We start from the raw sequence: 22,129 nt of genomic DNA, 5'->3' as shown, positions 1-22,129 counted from the left end.
CAGGGCATGCATGTAGAAGGCACTAGAATACCTTTTCAAGACCTGAAGGACTATAAACCCTGAGAAAATGCCCTTTTAGGGCTCTAAATATTTAAGCAAGCCGCGGGTTCCTGCTTTATTTTAAAATCTGCAAGAAAAGCTTTTTGCTGTTGCAAGGAGGTTATTTCCCCCCTCTGGTCTCCACAGAGGCAAGAACCAAGCAAAGAAGCACACTCCAACATATGAATGGAGGAGGATGAAAGTTACTTTCCTGGAAAGAGGGGAGGGGGGAGAACATGCAGTGCTGCTTGAGCGGGTCGCTGTCCAGATGGTTCGCGAGGCCGGCCGTCGCAGAGCAGCGACCAAATCACCGTGGAGACCAAGGAGAGTGCAGTCCAAATTATGGAGGAAGCCCAGCTCCACGAACAGCCGCTGGAAGCTGCTTGGTTAAGAGGCACCCAGGAGGCCCTGTTCAAATACTCAGATGTATTTAGGCACCAGGCCATGGCTGGGCCATACAAATTGGATGAACTACCAAATGGGTCTCCAGGATCATTAGCCCATTAACCAGCATCCCAGGTGAATTCCTGTAAGCTTTCAAAAGGAATGTGGACGGCGGCTACTAAGAGTGTGGAGCATCGAGTCTTTTATCAGGTCGGGGGAAACCTAAAATCGCAAAACACGGTAGCATAAATTATGCTAAATAAGCGGGACCATGCTGCTTGAATTTCCTTTGCCCAGACCAGGGCAAAAAATGCTGTGGTGCGTGATAAAATCTGTTGTGCTGTTGTTCTGAATTGTCTGGTGCATAATCGGCCCGTCACTTCTGCGGCCAGCTATTTGGTCCAATAAGCACTGTGCAAATAGCTTTATTCTTATCTGTCCAAGCCTGGCATGGATTTGTAAAGTGCCTGGAAGTGCCTTCCAGCCTCCCCGTGTGCAATTTACAGGCCACTTTTCCGATTTCAATGCAAGACAAAGGAGAAATGTGCTTGCTTTTGTGCAGCTCTGGAGTCAGTTCCCCAGCACAGAAATCTACCGTGCAGTCATGCTCCAGCCCTGCTCCACAGATGATCAGTTAGCCACACTTGTTGCAACGCGCAGGAAGCAAAGAGTACATTATTCATGCGAGCATGCCAACACATTTCAACTCGTGGCAGACTTTTGGCAGTGCACCAAACGGCCTGGGCATCAGATGCAGCGTTTTGGGAGGGATAAGGTCATTGGAGGAGGGTGGGGGCGGGAGGCAGCAACAATTCCACCATGCTTGACATTTTGGCTCAGCCTTGTTGTTCGAGCACATCCGGAAAACCAGGATGCACATGGAAATGCAGAAGGACCTGGAGAGATCCAAACTTTGACAGAGGAGCCGTGCTTCTTAGCTGCTGAAGAAGAGAGCTAGGAAGCAGTTGGGCGTCTGTAATAAAAAGAGTGTTGTTGCAAAAACACGGGCGAGTTGGAGTGAGCCTAATCTGAACAGAGTTCTTCACCCGACTGCTCAGCTAAACTAAGCATAATTCATGCTCTCTTTTCTTCTGTCAGCAACCATGCCCTTCAGATTAGGGGACAGTACAAACCTCCAAGAAGAAGGAAGCTATTGCTGCCTTCTTTGAACTACAAAGTGCCATCTCCTAATTAGTCTTATTTTGGTGAATGGTGTGTGTCGGTATTTTTCACCAGCTCGAAGCTCGAAAATTGGCTCTCTGGCTGACCTGCTTCCTGCTGGGTTTGGATCTATGCCATCTAGCCGATTCTTCATATCCAGAGGTATCAATTAAACCCCTATTATTTTCTAAGGATGAGCATCTGGCCTCTTTCTCCCTCTCTCTGAGACTTTTTTTCCCCCCTGAAACAGGGATTAAATGCAACCTGTGATGGAAAAGTTAAATAGCTAGCTTTTAACACAGCAGATGCACATCAAAACGCGTGGGCTTGTAACTTCAAGGTCAGGAACAAAGCAACTCAGCGGGGTTTCTAATGTTCTCACGCAATATATCAACCTTATGCAGTCTGGGCAGAAGAGAAGACTGATCACATTCGATCTTTTAACCCATGAGAGGAAATTTTCTCAAGGGTATTTTTTGGCCTCCTTTGAGACTTTGACACCTGGGATGAGGGGAGTTTGTCACTTAATGGATGGGAGCTGATAGTGACAAGCTTTGATGTTCCAGAGAGGCTCACTTCAATTCACATAAACTCTAGGTAAGGTTGACAGCCACCGGGTAAGCTGCTCAGTGTATAAAGCCCTGCTCCTGTGGAGCAGTGAGTGATCTTTCCTACTTTCCTTCACATTTCATCTGGATGCCCTTACCCCTGCCCCCCCCCAAAAAAAAAAACTTGGTAGACTGCTGGGGCTTAATCATACAAGGTGAGCAAGACTCTTCTTTAAGAAAGGCACATTCATAAAGAAATTGTTCCTATGATTAACACGTGAATGAAATGGGGAATCCCAGCATCTCATGAGATCGCAACAACAACCCTAGCCAATGAACATGAACAATTCAGAAAAGGAACTTCAGGCTACCATACACTTCTCTAAGGTGAAACACTTTCGAGAGAAAATGAAAAATGCAGGAAGCAAGAGCACTGAAAGCTCAGACACAGAAAAACAGCAATGTATTTATTTATTTATTTATTTAAAACATTTCTATGCCGCCCCCATCACAACAAAGCCTCGGGGTGGCTCACACCAAAACAAAAACATACAAAATTATACAACAATTATACACTAAAAATATTAAAACCCGCTAGGGATGCGCATCCTGCAATCCTACGGAAACAAAGGGGGAAATTGCAGAATTTGGCAGTGAGCAGACAGACCAGCCTTCTGGGAAACTCAGCTTTGCTTGTAGAAAAGAAAATGACTAGCCATGGAAACATGCTTGGAAATGTATGGATAGAGATGAGACCTCAGAAACCAACAAAATGGCAGAGCAAGAATTTCAGGAACTAGAAGCAGGACTTCGCATCCCTGCCTTTCTCAGGCCTAGCAATGCCACAGGGAATCCACAAACACCCAAACCTGTAGGAAAAATATGCTAAAGAAAGCACAATATGCATACGGTTTACCAGCTGAAAAATTCAGCTTTCCCTTGCAGAATCTTGGGATGGCCTGTGGCAAAATGCATTTCTTATTTTATTGTGGGGAACATATACAGACCCCCAAAACACTGCTTCCTAATTAGATAATTACTAGAAACATGAACCCAAAGAATTTGCTTGTTAGAAAAAACCAATGTGTGGGATCCAAATTTAGTTAAGCCTGCTGATGTGGCATAACTAATGCAGAATCCAATCCAATATTTCTCAATATGTGACATTCCCAAATGATACCTCATTTTCCTGAGTAAAGTCGAGGGCATCTTCTCCTGAAGCCAGCAGTGTGTGGAGGATCCGTTGTTTCACCTGTTCCCACTCGACCAGCATCGATTCCCGATGGTATTCCTCGGCCATCGAAAAAGTCTAGGACAAATGGGTTCATGCAGAAAACAGCAAGTCACCGGACCCGCCCAGAAGTCAAGCGCAGGTACCATTTGCACCCCCAGTGGCAGGCCCACGAGCCACAGCTGCAGGACACGCCTGTTTTTAGTGCAGCTATTAACGGAGCATAACCCAATGTGATTGTAATGAACACTGGCTGCAAGAGGACAGCAGAAGCCAGCAATTTAGTGCCGAGAATCCTGTGCCGTTTTCCCATATTCAATATTGGCAACGCGCATGCACCTCGACACTTATCTTTCTAGAAAATAAAAATCTTACACCGTTTGGACTGCAGGTGGGTATAGGCAAACAGAGACCCAAGAGCTCACTCACGCCCTCTGAGCTCACACGTGTAGCACCTAGTTTTAATGTCTAGTTTAACCTCGTCTTCCTCCATGATTATGCAACCTCGGTTCCTGGGTGCTCGTTGCCAGTCGAGTTGGTGAACCGATGGTGCGATGCAGCATGAGGTAGTTACCCCGTTCCTCACCCATTTCAGCATCACCTTCCCTGCAGCGCTGTCTCCACAGGTGATACACTGTCCTGCAGGCTCACCTGCAGACTTTCCAAATGTACTCCACATGCGAGCACGCAGGAGACGGTTCGGCAGAGGAGGGATGGGCAAAAGGCAGGTCTCCTAATGTTTTGAACTTCAACTCCCCGGAACCACTGCTGGCAAGGGCCATGGTCAGGGATGATGGGAGTTGAAGCCCAAAACATCTGGAGATCTACCTTCTGTCCTGCTGCATAGCATCTCACACATTGAGCAACCAAGTTAGAACTCCTTTAGAAATTGTTCTTAGAATTGTGCCTGTCCCTTTCTGGGTTTTCTGTTTAGATGTTTGCATGCATGTGGTTTTTATACTGCATTATTCAAGTTTTAATCTCTGTAAAGCACCCAGAAAGCTTTGGCCATTGGGCAGTACAGAAAGATAAGAAATTCTGACAAGAATGAAGACCAGTGAGACCAATAATCAACCCTTCTTTTTCACAGAAATGACTTCTTTTTCTACACAACATGCTAAGAATATGAAGATTACGCCCGATAAAAGGAGTGCAGAACCTTAGACTTTTGGGCCAAAACTGTCAGAAGTGGCCCAGATGATGACCTGTGACCCTTCCCCAGGCCCTACATTTTCCCCTTGATGTCCAATACTTTGGTAATTGCCCAGCTTGTGTGCCATTTTCCCCATTCGAAAAGGTCAACATGCTTCAGTGGTGGTGAGAACTTGCAGCTACTCGTAAACCAGGCCTGCCTCTTTGCTCCTGCCTCCTTTGGCTTTGGGCACCACAAGTGTGGACCCCAGGAGCTTCTGTGCTCAGGTGTTTGGCCCTTGGTCTGCTCAGCCTGAAAAGAGTTCAACACCCCTGCTTTTCCTACCCAAGGCTTGGTGCTTTCCACCCAGTTCCAAGCATTTCAAAATTGCAAGCAGTACTGCACAAATTAGGGCTGTGCTTTTGCACAATATATTTATCTCTCAAATGGAGGGAGCCTTGGGAGTGGGAAATGAGCTGCAGGGGTGAAAGGAGCTCTCTGTGGCACTGAAGTTCCCCATTCCCATGGCCAAAATGCTTTTGATTGCAGATAATCAGAATAATGAGGTCTAGGAACACAGAAAGCAGCATAATTCATCCTTCCCATCCGACTGGCAGCAATTCTGCTGCCAAATCATTTTAACTGGGGATGCAGGAAAGGCAGGTGCTCCGTTGCTGTGGTACAGTCCCTCCTTGAATTGAATAGGTACAATGCAACAATCCTTTGACATAGAATATACCCAGACTTCCTTGGGACCTTTAAAGTATGAGTTAGTTTACACCAGCAAACAAAAGCGTGATCTATTTATCTTATCTGTTTGAAAGTAATGTGATGCTCCAGTGCTAAGGAATTAGCATTTTCCCCGTAAAGTTAGAACTGGATCTAGTTGCGTTTGTGTCAGACTGAGATTACAAACCTATGAACTCAGAAGTAAGCTAAACTAAATTATACTGGCCTTATTCCAGGTCATACAAATAAATAGGATTTAAATTAGTCATGACTAATTTACACCCCACCCCTTTCAATGGAGCTGAGAAAATCTAATATTGGATAAATCCCTAATTCAGTATTTGGTCCAGTTCTGATACAGAACAGAATGACAATGTCTTTCAACTGTAACAAACACATTCCATGTTTGATTGTGTCAGTACTTGCTAAAATGTTCACTGCTAATACAACTATTTATTTGATTTTTATCCTACCTTTTCTCTTACAAAGAACTCAAAGCAACTTACATGTGTCTGAGAGAATCCTGAGTAGTGGAGAGCCCATAGCTAACGGGGCAGCAGGCAAGAGAAAGAAAGACAGAAAGACAGAAAGACAGAAAGAAAGACAGAAAGACAGAAAGGACATTCTATACAGGATCATTATGGTATTTGTATTTTTTGCTGCATCTGTGCTTTAATTTTATTGGGTCTCCATCTTGTTTTGTTTTTTATTATAGTTTGCATTTTGTGAGTTGCTATGAAGCATCTAGAGAGCTTCTGCTACTGGGTGTAGAAATGACAGGAAATAAATAATAAAAGGTGCACTGTTAGTTATAATAGGACAAAAATTCTGATATGCAATGTTCCAGTAAGCAAACTCTGGCAAGCAGGGGTGGAATTAATGACAGAAAAATTTGTTCTAATTTTTAGGTTATTACTTTTAGCTGATCTGATAATCTTTCAGAAGCTGAAAAAATAACTCTACACTAAAATCAAAGAATCGCTTTATGGAAGCCTAAATTTAAAATGTCTCTCCTGATGGAATTCAGGTTATTCAGCAATTAAGATATTTATAGCAAAGCAGGCTAGCACAAGCGCACCCTGCTGAAATCTGGCAATGCAGGGGAGCACGCAATGAACAGCAGTAAGAAATCTGCAGAAAATTTCAGTCGGGGAAGGGTGACTTCAAGGCCTGTTATAATATTATCCTGTGCTATTCTTGCTTGGAAAGGCACATCTTTAAAAGTATGCAATGGATAACAGCAAAACTGTAAAGAACCCTAATCAATTCCAACACACCAACATTTCTAAATGGCACCCTCCTTAAGTTAAGCTTTGCTTTTCACCTCGGGGCGATTCTATTGCCATGACTGTAGGCCCCCAAACCCAGAGGCTTATAGGCGCCCCATGAGGAGCAGGAAGAGTGAAGAATTTCCACCAGGAGCATCTTGGAGGGGAACAGGGAATGCTGGGGCAACCTCATATACTGGCTACTTAAGTCCCCTCCAAGCCCAAAACACAGCTTTTACCCCTCTTGAAGCTGCTTTCCAATCTCAGCCAACGGCCAGCATTGTTCTTTCCTGGCTGCTTTCTGAAATCAAAATCAAAGCCATGCGCTACTCAACATGGGTTTAGTGAAGAATGTACCACTTTGCCACTTCAAAATATTCATCATAAATTAGTTTGTATTCTCCAAGTCTTTTTGCTTTTCTGCCCTTCTGATTAATTATAACATTCTTAATCACTTGGGGTTTGGATTTGTGAGCCATTATTCTTGTGAATTTGCCCCGTACGGAAGTATGTTCTGTAATGCTTCATTAATCCCTCTGTAATGGCAAGCGTGTGAGATGCAATCGACCTCTATTTAGGCCCACAAGTCTCTGGCACTGAGGAACTGCAAGAAATACCCCACATATGTTATGCAGTTAAACTGGCTTTTCTTGACTTGCCTTGAAACTGACAAGGCAGGTTTTTTAAACAAGTGTCCTGCTCATAGCATAGAACTGGAAGGACTCTTTGGTGGCTGCAAACATGTACAGAAAAGTACACTCTCCAAAGGGAAGGTCAGGAGCCATCAGTTTGCCTGGCACACCAAGCGGCCGAGCACCAGATGCCGCAGGAGCTACGAACTGTTCTGCCTTTGCTTCTTAGAACTATCCCGTTGACAAACAGTGCTTTGTTTGATTCTTTAAAAAGTTCCAGTTTTCCATTCACCAAACCCCTGAACATTTTACCAGATCATGATGAAACCTGGGTGTATGTGGAACAGAAGTGCAGAGCATGGTCGAGGCCCCGGAAAACAAAAATAACATCTTATTATCCCTGGCCTTTCGAAACAATTTGTAGCTGCTGCATTTTAAAATAGCCTTTTCCCATGTTTTTGCTGTGTGAATCTTTTTTCCTTTTAAAATTATTCTTCTTTTTCAAGTTCAGGTTTATTTGGTTTAATAGCCCATGGGCCATATACCTTAATTTAAGAATTTAAAAACACATTATGACAAAAATTTACCATGTCTATAATATACGTAGTTAATACAGTTTGTACAAAAACTGCTCAGCCATTTCTTTAAAAAAATTCTATCTTACCTATTCATATTTTGGGCAATAAAAGAACACATAAAAAGTGCCTCAAGCTCCGACAAGGGGTAGTTACAATAGGGTTACTGTAAATTATTTAAATTATTATTGCTGTTTATATAACTTGCTTTAATCATTGGTTTTATACTACTTGTTCAACAATAAAATGACTAATGAATGAATACTAGGGACAAAATTAGCTAAGAAGGTGGAGTTTTTCTTTTTTAAAGCTTCTAGTCCTTAGGGTTACAAAGGTATGTCTGCAAGTGTGGGAAATGCATACTGAAACCTCAGGAGGACTTTCTGAATAGGATTGTGCATGTTTGGGGATGAATATGAAGATGCTGCTTGGTTGTAACAGTGGTGTGGTGTTTGGCAGCAAATCACGGGCTAATGAAGAATAATCCATGGGTTAACTAGGAGTTCTTTAACTCACCAGCAACCCCAGTGCCTCCGTTCAGGCACTGTGCAAATCACCCTCCAATGCAGAGCATGATGCTGTAATCACAATTTTCTGCCAGATGTTATCTTGTTTTGCGGCTCATCAGACCTCTCAGTTTGACCATTTTACTTCAAGGGGATTTTAGAAGGAAAAGGTAGGAGATCCACAACCCACACTCATGACTCTCCACTGTATACTCATGCCTAAATCACCGATGAAGCATATAAACGGAGGCTGTTCATGAAACCAAACTCAGACTCATGAGAGCCACCATGCAGATGTTCTTTTTCTTTGCTCAGGATGAGGGCCCTGCTCTTGGAAGCAACTTGTGGTAGTTTCTCCACCTTTCTCTTATCTTCTGTGAGTCTGATGTGCATCTTTTTTTTTTTTTTTAGGAATGCTAACACAAACCTTTAATAAACTTTTTCATTTTAATATGATGTGAGCCGCCCCGAGGCTTCGGCGAATGGGGCGGCATAAAAATGTTTTAATAAATAAATAAATAAATAAATAATATGTGCTATTTTTGCACCTGGATAGTGCTAGGTAATCGGCTGGTTTGTTCATGCTTTAAATGAGCTGCAACTGAGTTTATGATGGTAAAGCAGAATCATTCCAACAACAGCATTTGTCTGCCTTTGTTTTACTTGCAGCACACGTCTAGCAGCACATGCTTTATATTAATAAATTGACTTTAAGTATTAGGGCACTCCACTGGCCTGCAGAGATGAGCCAGGTCTTCTGCAGAGAGCGTATGTGTACAGAGCTTATAAGAAATGCCTTGTCAGAGCTCGTCTTCAGGAAGGAATGGGCTGGTACATCCTGGCCCTAAGAAAGACCCTGTACCACCCTCGATGGCCCACTGTGACGACTTTGCCCAGCACTTTAAGGAGAAAATCGCTCAGATTCATCATGAGCTGGACTCCACTAGTGACTCAGATCCTCTAGGGGAGGTGCCAATGATTCCGTCCGGCCAGATATTATTGGATGAATTTCAGTTATAGCGGCCTGATGATGTGGACAAGGTGCTTGGACAAGTGCGTCCCACCACCTGTTTACTTGACCCTTGCCTGTCGTGGCTGCTGACCAAAGCCGAACACGGGATTGGTGCCTGGATCCTGAAGGTCATTAACGCCTCTCTGAGGGACGGCCGGGTGCCTGCTCCTCTAAAGGAGGCGGTAGTCAGGCCAGTCCTAAAGAAGGCGTCTTTGGATCCAGAGAAGGCGGTCAATAATAGACCGGTGGCCAACATCCCGTTTTTGGCAAAGTGTTGGAACGGGTGGTGGCAGGACAACTCCAAGCACTCTTGAATGAGACTGACTATCTGGACCCATTTCAGTCCGGCTTCAGACCGGGGTATGGTACTGAATCTGCCTTGGTCGCCCTGTACAATGCCCTGTGCAGGGAGAGAGACCTCCTGGACCTCTCAGCGGCTTTCGATACCAACGACCATGGTATCCTTCTGGACAGGCTGGCGGGACTGGAAGTAGGAGGCATTGCTTGGCAGTGGTTCCGCTCCTACCTCAACGGCCGATTCCAGAAGGTGGTGCTGGGGGACTCTGGCTCTGCGCTATGGCAGCTATGCCCTGGAGTACCGCAGGCCTTTACCCCCAGGCATTCCATGACATTTATTATTGGTGGGGGTGGGTGGGGGGGAGGAATTAAGTTGGTTCAGTTGCATTTAAAGTGCTTCAGTGGCTCAAATTATTGTAAGTACCACTTCAAATGAACATTGGAATTTTATGCTGTTTCTGTAGTATTTGCATGCAGGGGTTCTGTTTGTGAATTGTTGTGAACCACACAAAGAATTTCAACTGTTGAGCAATGTTGAAATGAAATAAATAAGACTGCAGATAGATGAGGCCATGAATGAAGGGGGGTTGGAGCACCCCCAGGCTGCCATGTATTTGGCATTGTCTGGTCATGTGAATGGGGCTCTTGGGTCACAACATAAATGCATTTTCATTTTGTCTACAGAATTTATTAAGTATAGAGGTTTAATGAGAAGCACCAGAGGGTTTTAGTTCAAGAATAAGTTTTAAAAGCCCTGGAGAGAATGCATGGACAGAACAATATAACCAGCAACGACTTCAGAATTCTGCAATGAGCTGGGAAGAAATTTTATAGAGATTCACCCTCTCTATAAAATTCCTAACACAGGAGTCATAGAAAGTAGGTCAAGATCCACGGGTAGATCTCGGAGGTGCTGCAGCAGGGTATAGGACCGTGAGGTGTGCGAGAACTATAAATCAAAAAACCTTATGCCCCACCTGCAAAAGCACTTAGGGGAAAACCGGGAATAGATTTGGGTCTGAAAGAAGCTGAGAGTGAGGCTCTGCAGTGGATTACAAACTCCTGGGCAGAATGCCTCAGCTGCTGTTTTGCTCTCAGTCCCTGCTGCTGGGATGCAAATTCCTAGTCAAAAGCAAAGCCGATCGGGCAAGCTTGATATCTGATGTAGGGTGGGAAAGCTCCCAGAAATATTTCCAGTGCTTTAGTTTTCCTCAGAAAATACTGCATTTTGTAAATCCAGAAGCAACAATGAATGGACACCAATATCCTGCCCAGTCCTTTCAGTTACTAAAATTGATTCCTGTGTCAAAAGCTTTAAGAACTTTGGGGGGAAGGAGGGAGTAGTTCCCTTAAATTTAAGCAATGCAAAAGTACACACTTGAACTCCCCCCACTTTTCCCCCCTGCATATTGTAACTGTGAAAGCCCATTAAATGTGCTTTACTTTTTCCCCTTTAACATCTCAGGTCGAGGACTCATGGAGCATTTAGACAACAATTTAACAGGGGTACTTTTCTTCAGCTTTCTTGTCTACCAAATGTAAGTAAAATGAACACAGCGAATTCACTCTCCGAGCAGCGCAGCCCTAGATTCCTCCCTCTACCTTTGAGAAGCTTTACCTGCTCCCTAATTCTTTTCCCATCGATGCTTCTGGGACACACGTGGGCCAGAGAGTTGCAGTGTACCCATTTTGTGATGGTACCCAGGCCAAGCAATGGCCCGGTGCACCCGAGGTTTCAAGAAGGTTGCTGATGCCTGCTTCAGGGAAAACATGCCAATACCTGGGATTTTACAAGGGATAATTGCCCCTGTTGTCCCTACGTGACAAACATTCCTCTGCATATGAACCATAATGAACCCAATGTGCTTAGGAAAATTTCTAATTAAAGATTTCCCAGAAAACCCACATTGCTACCTCTGACTTAATGAGACATTGAGCTCTTCCGAGCTATTTTTATGCATCCTTCTTCTACTTACCCGTTTCCTGGACTCTTCAATGGCAGACAACAAAGCATTATCTTTTTCATTTTTTAGGAATCCCTGTTGAAAGAAGAAAGGCAGCTTCCATTAGAAATCGGCTTGACATTTGAATGCAGATCCATTTGGTACTTAATACACTGTTGGCTTAAACTTTGCTTTAAGGCCGGGCAACTTTCTTTGCAATTTGCCAAGCATCCTCCTTCCATTTTGTCTTATCACAGGACTCCAGGATAAAAGTGTACTGGGACAACAACAGTGATAAGTTTGACCACATAGGGAAATAATGACATGACAAGAGCTGGGCACAGCCCGTAAGCACAGAAATGTCAGCAATACTTTTTAAAAAATTTATAAATAAGCATATCCTGCCTTTTTCCTTCCAAGGAACTCAAGGCGACTTACATCATTCCCTTCCTTCTGCTCCCAATATTATCCCCACAACAACAACCCTGCGGCTGAGAGCCTGCGACTGGCCCAAAGTCTCCCAGTGGGCTCCATGGCTGAGCAGGCACTTGAACCCAGGTCCCCTGCATCCCAGACCCAAGCTCTTTACCACTATACTATGTTAGGTCTCATTCAAATCATCTGGGGGGAAAAGGTCAACCAAACTAAATGGCTCAAGTCGGAAACTAGCACTGCTAGGCAACACACAAGTAAAACTCTTTAATTTTCACTCATCATGTATCTGTTAAGTTATTTTGGAAGACTTTAATGCATCTTGAGCCTCTAACCAATTTTCTAGGCAAGGCCTTAATAGCCTGTCATTTATTTAACACATTTTGCTTTCCACTTTATTTATTCACAGGGAACACACCCAAGAAGACAGCCAGCCAGCCAGCCATCAACCTGCAGGATTAAGAAAACCTAACATTTTGTTTGTCTCTTTGTCACATACATCTATTTTATTTCTTTATCCTGGATAAAGGGGCAGGGTCCTCATCCTTTATCCAGGGCAGGAAGCAACTGTCTCAAAAAGACAGCCAGTTTGATGCCATGGCCATTGTCCTAGAATTTAAATGCGAGAAAAATCCAAATTCAAACTCTTGCTTTGGTGTGAAATTCACTCAAGGGGCTAAGCCTCCCTTAATCTGGTATCTCTCCTGCTGTGTTGGCCTACATGGCCAGTGGAAGGAAGCTGGAACTTTTGGTCCAAGACATCTGGAGATGGTTAGGTTGGGAAAGGCTGTACCTGCTTTCCTACCAGACCCCGTACCTTACCTTCCATGCCTCCCAAAGTGAGCCTACACCAGACCTTCTTGTTCCATTGGCCATCTCTAAGCCCAAATTAAATCAGACTCACTGAGTGCTTAATCCACTTGTGAACCTGCATTTGGAAGGAGACTTTGGGAGCAGCCATGAAACACAAGACCCAAGTAAAAGAACTGGGCCCACATGGCAAGGGAAGCCATTAACTCCAAGTCTAAACTACCTCCGGGGACTGCTGTGCAGGAAAAGTCCTAGGCATGCCTGCTGCCCATCATCCTGGAAGGATGGACATCTATGGAGAGGTCCCAAAGCTCCTCAGAGCAGGGATGCAGACAAATCTGGCCCATCTTGAAGTCGCCTATTGGTTCACTGGGGTTCCTCAAATAGCCGTGGTCTTTTCCCCTGGCTTCACCCCTCCCTGACCACACATCGTGTGGGAATCTCCTGACTTTCGTGTATTTCCCCTGTTCTAAAAGGTCAAAATTCTCCCCTAAGGATTAGTTACAATCAGTAAGTTCTTTAAGCTACGATTGATGGTGCTTTTGGCAGTTTCCTCTTTCGCTCCCATTTTCAGGTGGATAGTGGTTTGATATTCCTACCCTACTGTTTTGGGGATTAAGATGAAGGGCTTGCCATGTTGCTTGGACTTCCCGGTCACCCAGATTCAGCAAGTGCACGTAGAATGGTTTGTCAGAATCATGCCAGCTTGCCTGCCTTAAGTCAGGAAAGATTTACATTCCCAAAAAGAATTTTGAAAGTACCCCTCTCCGTGCCTGCACCTGATGTTCGCCAAAAGGTTAGGAAGCTATGAGGAAAAAAATAGGGATGGTAGGACAGTGTGAGGAAGGTCCAAGATGGGAGACGGAAGGGCAGAGAACATCAGAAAATCTGGTGAAGAGAAAATTGAATCCTTAATCATGGAAATTGCACAAAGAACATTGGCTGAGATCTGAGCGGAATCGCAAATGTCTTCATGTCATCTGTCTTCTAAGTCATTATTGTTAAGAGGCTTTGAGCTTGTTGATTAAGCACCCCATAAATTAACACAGGGGTTTTCCATCTTTGTTCTGGGGAATAAGGATGTTGACCTCAACAACAGCTCATGGGCTCCTCCAAGAGGAAAGTCAGGAATGGCGGACAAGCTGCCCTACAAGAATCAGCTGTGCAATAATGCCCATCGTTCTTGAAAGACCTGTTCGTCATCTGGTAACTAACTTCATGAACACCCAGCTGCTTAAATCTAACGTCTTTTTGTAGTCTGTCTCCCCACGTGTGGAATTTGATACTGAATCTCATTGCACAGACTTGTAAGTGCGTCAACATTTTAAAAAGCAAATTCCTCTTTAGCCACAGCTCCTAGATTCAAGGGCAAACATTTTGTTCCTTGCCTAGGTGCCTCTCTCTTCGCCTTTGATCATGTGCTCCCTTTCATAGAATTCTCATGATTCCTCTTTATGTCCCCTCCTTCTTCGCCTTGACTAGAACAGGGAGCGGCAAAGGAAGGATTCTGCAGAAAAATCTCAGCTACTTGGTTCAGAATAAAACATGCAAATGAAGGCTGCAATTTATTTGTAGCAGGGAAACAGGGTTTCCTTGGCACAATAGGTATTCCTGTTCTACTCTTTAGAGTGTCAAGAGAGGACCAATTAATGCTTCACGTGGCAGACATGTCTTCTGGTGCACTGCAGTGAACACAGCAAAGCGGGAAAGGGCGTGCATGGCGCCGAACACTCAGGGACACTTACAAGACACAGCCTAGGGAGAGGCACTTCTCTTGTCAAATCAGTAGTGAGAATGAGCACCTTTTGTTCAAGGTCCCAGATACGCATGAAAGTAGGGCCCCTTTTCCATAACCTGGTGCCCTTCCGGTTAGCTTTAGCCACTGGCGTCAATGGTGTGGTGGGGGAGAAATCCCTGAGATAAATCACATGCATTACTCCTGTTGTGAAGCATGATCCGCTCTTCTCTTTGATCCTCAACTGCCTTTCAGCATTCTATCACTTCTACCTTCCAGCGCTTACAGTGCATTGAACAAACAAAAGGCTGTTTGTCAACTCTAATTTAAAAAAAAAGAAAGATAGCCTCTGAGCATGCATGGTTTCACATTTTACACTCAGGCATGTCACTGTACCATCAAGCCTAGAGTTTACCTCCACTACCCTGGAGCCTTCACCATATGCTATTCTCTACATGATCATCGGGGGGGAAGGAGGGGTGGCTTGCAGGGCCTCGGACTGTGCAAGCTGCAGCAGATTATTTTTATTATATATTTCATTTGTATACTGCCTCATCACTGAAGTTCTCTGGGCAGGCTACAAGAATCCCATCAGGGAATGATGGGAGCTGTAGTGCCAACACATCCAGAGGACACCTGGCTGGCAAAGACCTAAGAAAGAAATGCAGCCCACATAAACTAACGCTGTTTTATCCTCTGGCAAGTTCCACAGGTGTGCAAGGTATGGCTCAGATACCAGATGCAAAGCAGGTGCACCTTTTGCTGCTAAATACACATGAGCAAAAAGCAGGAAAAGAATTGGGCTTCAACTTGCTTATATTTTAAAAGGGAGAAGCAGAAAAAATGTACATGCGTGCACAGTTCAGATCCAATTTAAGATATCGGTCTTTTATATTCCAGTATCAGGCCCAACACTAAAATAATTCACATGGAGCAGCACCAAAATGAAACATTACAGGAGAAAATGGGAGACACCGTAAGGAAAATGGGTTTGCGTACTAAATAATGCTCCATAGCAGAAGCAAGAGAACCTTAGGAAGAAAACCAGAATGGTTGTGAATGATTTAAGTGTCAGGCACTGTTCAATCCTCCACCATTTAAATGCCGTTGAGAGAATTTATACACGCAGGCCACAGAGCAAATGAGCGAGACTGGCGCACAGCACTGAGGCTTGGAGTGGAGGTCACAGATCACCAGCGTGGCCTCAACCGTCGCGCCGACTTGGCTTCGCTCCGACATCGTGCCTGCACAGACCCCAGCACTGGGCAGTTGCCACCTGCCACTTGCGGGTTCCCCCCGGGGCCGTGACACCGCTTTCCAACTCCCTCGGCAAGAGGACGCTGTGCTGTTCTCGCTCAGTGTGTCAGTGCCTTGATGTCAATTCTGCCACACAGCGTCAGCAGAGAGAGACAGCTACTCGCGGCATTACGCTCAACCTCGTCACATTTACACCTCTTAGGATGTGTACAAACAGAACGATGGAAGGACAACATATTAATTATTTGGATTATTGGCCTGTTTTGCTCCCACACGCTTAATGTTCAGAAACAGGGAGACAAGAAAACCTAGGGCTGTCAACAGAATTTGATTGATCAATCATCTGCCTTTTAACCAACAAATTAATTTAAAGTTTAATCGCTGCCCTTATTTAAGTCTCTTTCAGATTCCGTAGGAAGTGGACAATTATTTCATAAGCAAAAGTTATGACTTCTTGTTAGAAAGCAAAACAGTATTTTGTTCTTGCAAGAGCAGAACCAACATATCATCCAACCTCGCATCTCCAGTGGGTTAAAATTTGCTCATGCCAAATGAAATCAATGCCCACCTGCTAACACATGCCATGCAGAATTATGCAGGAGCAAGCAAAATTGAGGGTTCCACTCAAATTAACTCAGGGCGCCATCTGATGACAACGACTGTGAGCCCCCCGATCTTTGCCTTCCCATCCTCCCAAACTGCAGATTGTGCCAGGTGGGCTTCTTTGCCTCCTAGTCAGGGCATTTTGAAGGGGGTGGAGAGGAAGCCGAAGAGACGGTCCAAATATTGGCCTCTCTGGGGTACCCCTCCTCCAGCAGAGGCCTCCCTTTCCCCTCTGCAGGTGCAGTTTTTTCCCATGCCAGCTGCAAGGAAACAGGGAGAGCGGCTGCATGCTCAGTTCCATGCCCCAAGGTCAGAGCAGCGTCTCTGGCCTCAGATTCGGTATCTCAGACTGCCCAGGGAGTCCAGGTGCCGCCCCCTTACAGCTCTGACCAGTTGACTGCACCCTAACTACTGGAGGACTGCCAGGGGCCATTCTGCCTCCTGTGAAAAGACAGAAAATAAGCCATTCGGCTAGGCGGAGTTCAGAGCCATCTCCCTGGCCCATGGGCAATGTGTGGGGATGGCAGCAGAGGAGCAGTAGGATCCTGGGGGGCTCATTTGCTCCCCTTTCCGTACACCAGTAGGCCCCCTTTATCCCATTTTCAGCAATCTCATCTCAGAGAAGGCGCCACTTCAGAGCTTTCCGCAGAAGCTGGAGGGAGGGAGAAGGAAGCACCCACGGTGGAATTGCCCCCCCTCCCCGATGTCGCTGGAGTGCCTTCTGGCTCAGAAGGTGACCTCAGCCCATCCTAGGATGTTCTCCAGAGGAACACAGAATTTCTCTGCTTAATACTTAAATTGTATCGATGCATTTATTTATTAATTAAATAAATAAATGTAATCAGGATAAGCGATAATCGTTAAAAAGAGCAAAATAATGAAAACAATGCAGCCTTATGAAATATTTTAAAAGAAAAAGAAAAAGAAAGGAAGTGAAGAGATCGGCAGTGGTCCTTTTGGCTTATTTGGCCTCTCCCAATGTGGTGCCCTCCAGAGGTTTCGGACTTTAACTCCCATCAGCCCCAGCCAGCATGGGCAATGGTCCCAAATGCACAAAGCTCGAGTCCAAATTATTTGGAGAAGAGCAAGTTGAGAAACACGATCTATTCCTACTAGCTACAAACATGGGCCTCCAGTAAGCAAGTTCTGTATCTTCTCTAGGAGACAGTCAGCCTAATTAGAACATCTGGATAAATGGAGTCCCACAACTGAGCAGTTACCAATCTGAACGGTTTTCTACACGTGCCTGTCATTGCGACTCGACACTTGGAGGGTACCCCAGCAGTATTATCCTACCTTGGTAAAAAGCATGTAGATTACAGGTGAGTGGGAAAGGGAGGCCTTCACTTTGTGACAGCTGGGAGGCCGAGTGGAATACTCCTACCTTTGGCCCCATAAGTGGAATACTAGTTGTCTTTCTAAATGCAGCTTGTAAGGTCCCAGGGAAAACACAGACCCTCGGGGTGAGACTCAGGAACATAACTGGAAAGCCATGCCCAGTTTTGTTCTTCCAACATTACTTTTGTGTGCTTTGCAAACTGCCATGTGTGGAAGTCACTGCCTTTTCAAGAAAATGGCCTTGGAAGAGAATGCAAGCAACATTACGGCATCATCCAGTGGAAGGAAAGGCAGCAAGCATGGCTCCTCTGCCCAGGAATGCTTTAAAGCCCCTTCTAATGCACTGACAGGGCAAGCATTCTCCTGGAAAGGGCAGGATTCCCCAGCAGCGTATGAGCCAAGATACTCGCCCGTTTGCGACAGAAGATGAACTCTGGCTCACATGGGCTCAAAATGTTCAGGATCATTTTGTTCCCCCTTTTTGAGCTCCGTTAGAACTTCATGGCACTGCACTTAAAACACCGACGAATCGCTGTAGCCTCTCTGTGCTTGCCTGAAAGAGCCTCTAGCCGAGCAATCGCAGAATCTCAGCCCGGCACCTGAAATGCAAACATGGCAACGAGAACATAGCCCTGCTACAGCTTCAATGGGGGTCATCACACTTTTTGAACAGGGGACCAGGTGAAAGGTGCCAGCGATGGGCGCAGGCCACCAAGGCAGTGCGGGCGGGGGGTGCTGGGGGGCATGCACTTGCGTGCAGAAAGGCAGGGGCATGGGTGCACAGAGATCATTTTCTCCCAATGAGTCCAAAACGATCTCTGTGTAAGCAAGCCGGAGCCTCAGGGCCGGAGATCGTTTTGGACTCGCTCAGAGGAAAGAATCTCCCGGCAAGAGGAAAGAATCAGAGGAAAGAATCTCAGCACGTCCTTTTAACAAATTGCACGCCCGGTTGCCACTCCCTGCCATGCCAAATGCCGCAAGACCTGGAGTGCCGAAGCCAGAGGCTGTAATCCAGTTAATGAGTCTGCAGGTGCTACGAGAGGACCGTCCCCAAGCACAGTTGGCACGCCCTGCAGGTGCCCCGTCCTTGAATGCACATCTCGTGCTGAACGTCTGAACCGCGGGACCTCCAACTACGGCCCGCCATGTCCATTCATCCGGCCTGCCATAGCTCGCCATGCGTGCTCACGCGCAGCAAGGTACCAGCTTGCTCACAAGGAGATCGTTTTGGCCTCGCTTGGAGTACAGGCTTTCCTTGCGAGCAAGCTGGCGCCTTGCCGGGAGATTCTTTCCTCTGAGCGAGTCCAAAACGATCTCCGGCCCTGAGGCTCCGGCTTGCTTACACGGAGATCGTTTTGGACTCATTGGGAGAAAATGATCTCTGTGCACCCATGCCCCTGCCTTTCTGCGCGCACATGCGTGCCCCCCAGCGCCCCCCGCCCGCACCGCCTTGGTGGCCTGAGCCCATCGCTGGCACCTTTCACCTGGTCCCCTGTTCAGAACGTGTGATGACCCCCGTTGAAGCTGTAGCAGGGGTCAGTGGACAGGGAGCCCAGCAGTACGAGAGACAACTACTGTATTGTACCAGCTGAAGCAGGCTTGCAACTCGTTAAGTGTGGTGGTATTTCCAGGGCTGTCCGCGAAGATGTGGGCAAAGCCAGAGGCATGCCCACAGGAGCTTTTGTAATACTGCGAGGGATTCTCTGGGGGGGGGGGCACAGGGGGGCACAGCCACAAGAAGCTGGCAAAATGCCCAAGACCAGTCCTGTCCTGTGCACATCACTGGAAACCCTCAGAAATCTGAGCTTCCGAGACTGCAGCCAAACTGAGGAGGGTCAGCCATTCAACTGGCTTCCATGGACCAGTTGGATTTGACATCACAGGCAGCAGCTTTCACCGGGACCTGAGCTTGTGCCCATGCGTGAATCCTTCCTCCTGCAAGCCAGAACTTGCAGGCTCGTTCAAACCAGCACACTGTGGTTTGATACTGGTTTGCTGGGCAAATGTAAACCAGAGCTCAATATCTACAGCCCACCTCAAACTAGGAAGGAAGGGAGGAAATTGCTGAATGATGGGGAGGGGAGGGGAGGGGAGGGGAGGGGAGGGGAGAGATGGGATCCCAACACTCCTTAAAGGTGGGTTCACAGCACAATAAACCATGTTTTGGCATTCCATCCGAACCAGCCCACTCAGGTTGGGTTATGTTTCTGAGCATGAAGAATGAACGAACAAAGGAATGAATGGCCCCATCTACATGGTAACAAAACAATTCATGATAACCCCATATCAAAGCTTGACTTCATTGTGAGTCAATGCATTTGAACAATTATGTCAACAAGTGTGATGGCTTCTTTTGTAAGAAACTCTGCGGTGTGCAAAACAAGAACAGGGATGTTAAAATTAATAGTTTGAAACATGGCTGATTCAAGAGGTTACCTTGGAATTTTGAGCAGCCAAGTAGAACTGAAAACCAAACTATGCATGTGGGTGGGGAGAGACTCACTTCGCAGAAATCCTTTGGAGAGCTGCCTTCCTGCAGATGATGGACACAACCCACCAAACAAGGCTGCCGCACAGTCCTTGTTCGTTTCAGCAGAGCCTGTGCCAAGACTGAGGGGAGCTTCCAGACAAGGCTGTCATTGCATAACTGCCTTGCCTCACTCATGGACTTCTGCAGAGGGTCCAGACAAATCTGTAATCCCTTCGGGATTAGCCTCGTCTTTTAACCCCCACCTCCCTAGCTGTACCATTGAAATGGCACTAAGAAGCAGAGACTTCTAAATGTCGGAAGAGGTGCACCAAACATAGGGACTCAGGGAAGGGGAGGAGAAATCCCTGCTCACTCAGTTCTATTGCACCCTCTGTTTGGATGGAACATGGTGAGATGCACATGCCAACCCAAGTGCGTCAACTGGAATTCCACACTTTGCTTACCACAGAAAAGCAGGGATGCGTAGCAGCAGGAACATCTTGACATGAGTTTCTCCAAAATGAACTGAGGAAATACTTCAGCACGCACCAAATATTCGGGATGCCCAGATTAACCACTTAATCACTGAACATCTAACAAAGGATTTCCATTTAATACTGGTGTAAACTCTGGTCTCAGCTGCCCTGTATCAGCCAAAGGGCTTGGATTGCCCAAAGCTGACCGCCCCAAACTGGCTGGGCATTGAAAAGGGGATTTGGAAAAGCAGCTGCTCTAGGAAATGCGCAACAAGTAGGGAAACATGAAGCAAGAAAGGGAGGCGGGGCTAATCTTACTGTCATCGGTCTCCATTTTTAAGAGGGTGTTTTCTGACAGCGGCAGCAATGGTGCAGGCAGCCATCTTAATCTTTACTTTCTGAACCAACTGAATGGGTTTATTTTGTTTACTAACTGAAATGGCAAACCTCATGCATCCCAAAAGGTTGGAATGGGTAACACTAGTCAATCTGCAGTCTTAAAATGCCTCAACTCGAAACGTAATTCTATAGAAATCAGGAACATACATAGAGTAGCACTGCATTTTTCTTCCTTAGCGCAAGACATTTTTCAGTACATGGCACACAAATGGGGTGTGTGACACTAGATTTCTGTCTAGAACTATCCATAGGACCTGATATCATTCCTCCCATTCAGTGCACCTACTTTGAAGGAACGCCCTGCTAAACAGAGTAATTCTAAACTAATGCAATACGATTGAGCTACAAAAATATGAGAGAGACAGGAAATAGGGTTAGTGCATGTGGATACTTTGATGTCTTAAGCTCTCATTTTCAGAAATGGGTTTTTACTGCTCTTAAGTCCCAATCAATACTCACCTCAGTTCTTAACCAGAACTGGTGGTGGTGGTGGTGGTATTATCATCATTATCATTGTTATTAAGAATATTGAGGTTTGGTGTTTGAGGGAGGGGCAGCATAAGGGGTTTTTTTTTCACTACCTTCTGAAAGGTCATAATTATGTAGGCATTAAGTCCAGATTTGTTACCCCAGTTCATGGTTAAAACCTAAATTCAGGGTAATTCAGCAGAACAGCGATTATTTACTAGCAGACAAAGAAAAAATATTATACAGGATCTGTTCTATTGGCCATTGCAACGGTGAAACACAGAAATGTCTAGCTCATATATCACTCCACTGTACATGGGAGTGATATATTATCAAGCTCCTTAACAATTGTGAAAACTTTCTTTCTAGTAATTGCAATGATGAGTGGGAATGGGCATGCAGATAAATCAGGAATCAAGCATCATGCTCATAAAAAATATATTTACAGATCTGAAGTCCACCTTCCACTGGGTTCCATCTATATACCCCAAGAGTGGCAATCCAAGCCTGCAATTGGTTTTGCAAGCTCCCACAAGTCTTCATTCTATGGGCTGAATATTTTGAAATCAATGTCTCCAACATTATGGTAAACATCCTGAGAATGGGCAACCTCAGACATATTTAAGCTATTGAGAATGACCTTATAGAAAAGTACCTGAACAAAAACAAAGAATGTTTTTTAAA

The 22,129-nt window shown here is 45.5% G+C and overlaps 1 protein-coding gene across 3 annotated transcripts in view; it reads right to left on the bottom strand.

Moving 5' to 3' along the window:
- The window catches only part of NUP93 (nucleoporin 93), a 92,358-nt gene that overhangs the window by 26,848 nt on the left and 43,381 nt on the right, over positions 1–22,129 (bottom strand). For all 3 annotated transcript variants that reach the window (XM_044434166.1, XM_044434165.1, XM_044434167.1), the window contains exons 4-5: positions 11,491–11,553; positions 3,313–3,441 (exon numbers count right to left, since the gene is read on the bottom strand). In XM_044434166.1, the coding sequence (XP_044290101.1) occupies positions 3,313–3,441; positions 11,491–11,553 (192 nt within the window). The remainder of the gene's footprint in view (positions 1–3,312; positions 3,442–11,490; positions 11,554–22,129) is intronic.

The sequence above is a fragment of the Varanus komodoensis genome, unplaced genomic scaffold (genome assembly GCF_004798865.1).
Source record: "Varanus komodoensis strain SLA01 unplaced genomic scaffold, ASM479886v1 scaffold27, whole genome shotgun sequence".
In the NCBI taxonomy this organism is placed as follows: domain Eukaryota; kingdom Metazoa; phylum Chordata; class Lepidosauria; order Squamata; family Varanidae; genus Varanus; species Varanus komodoensis.
The sequence above is the reverse complement of the archived record's forward strand: the minus strand, read 5'-3'. Positions and strand labels throughout refer to the sequence as shown.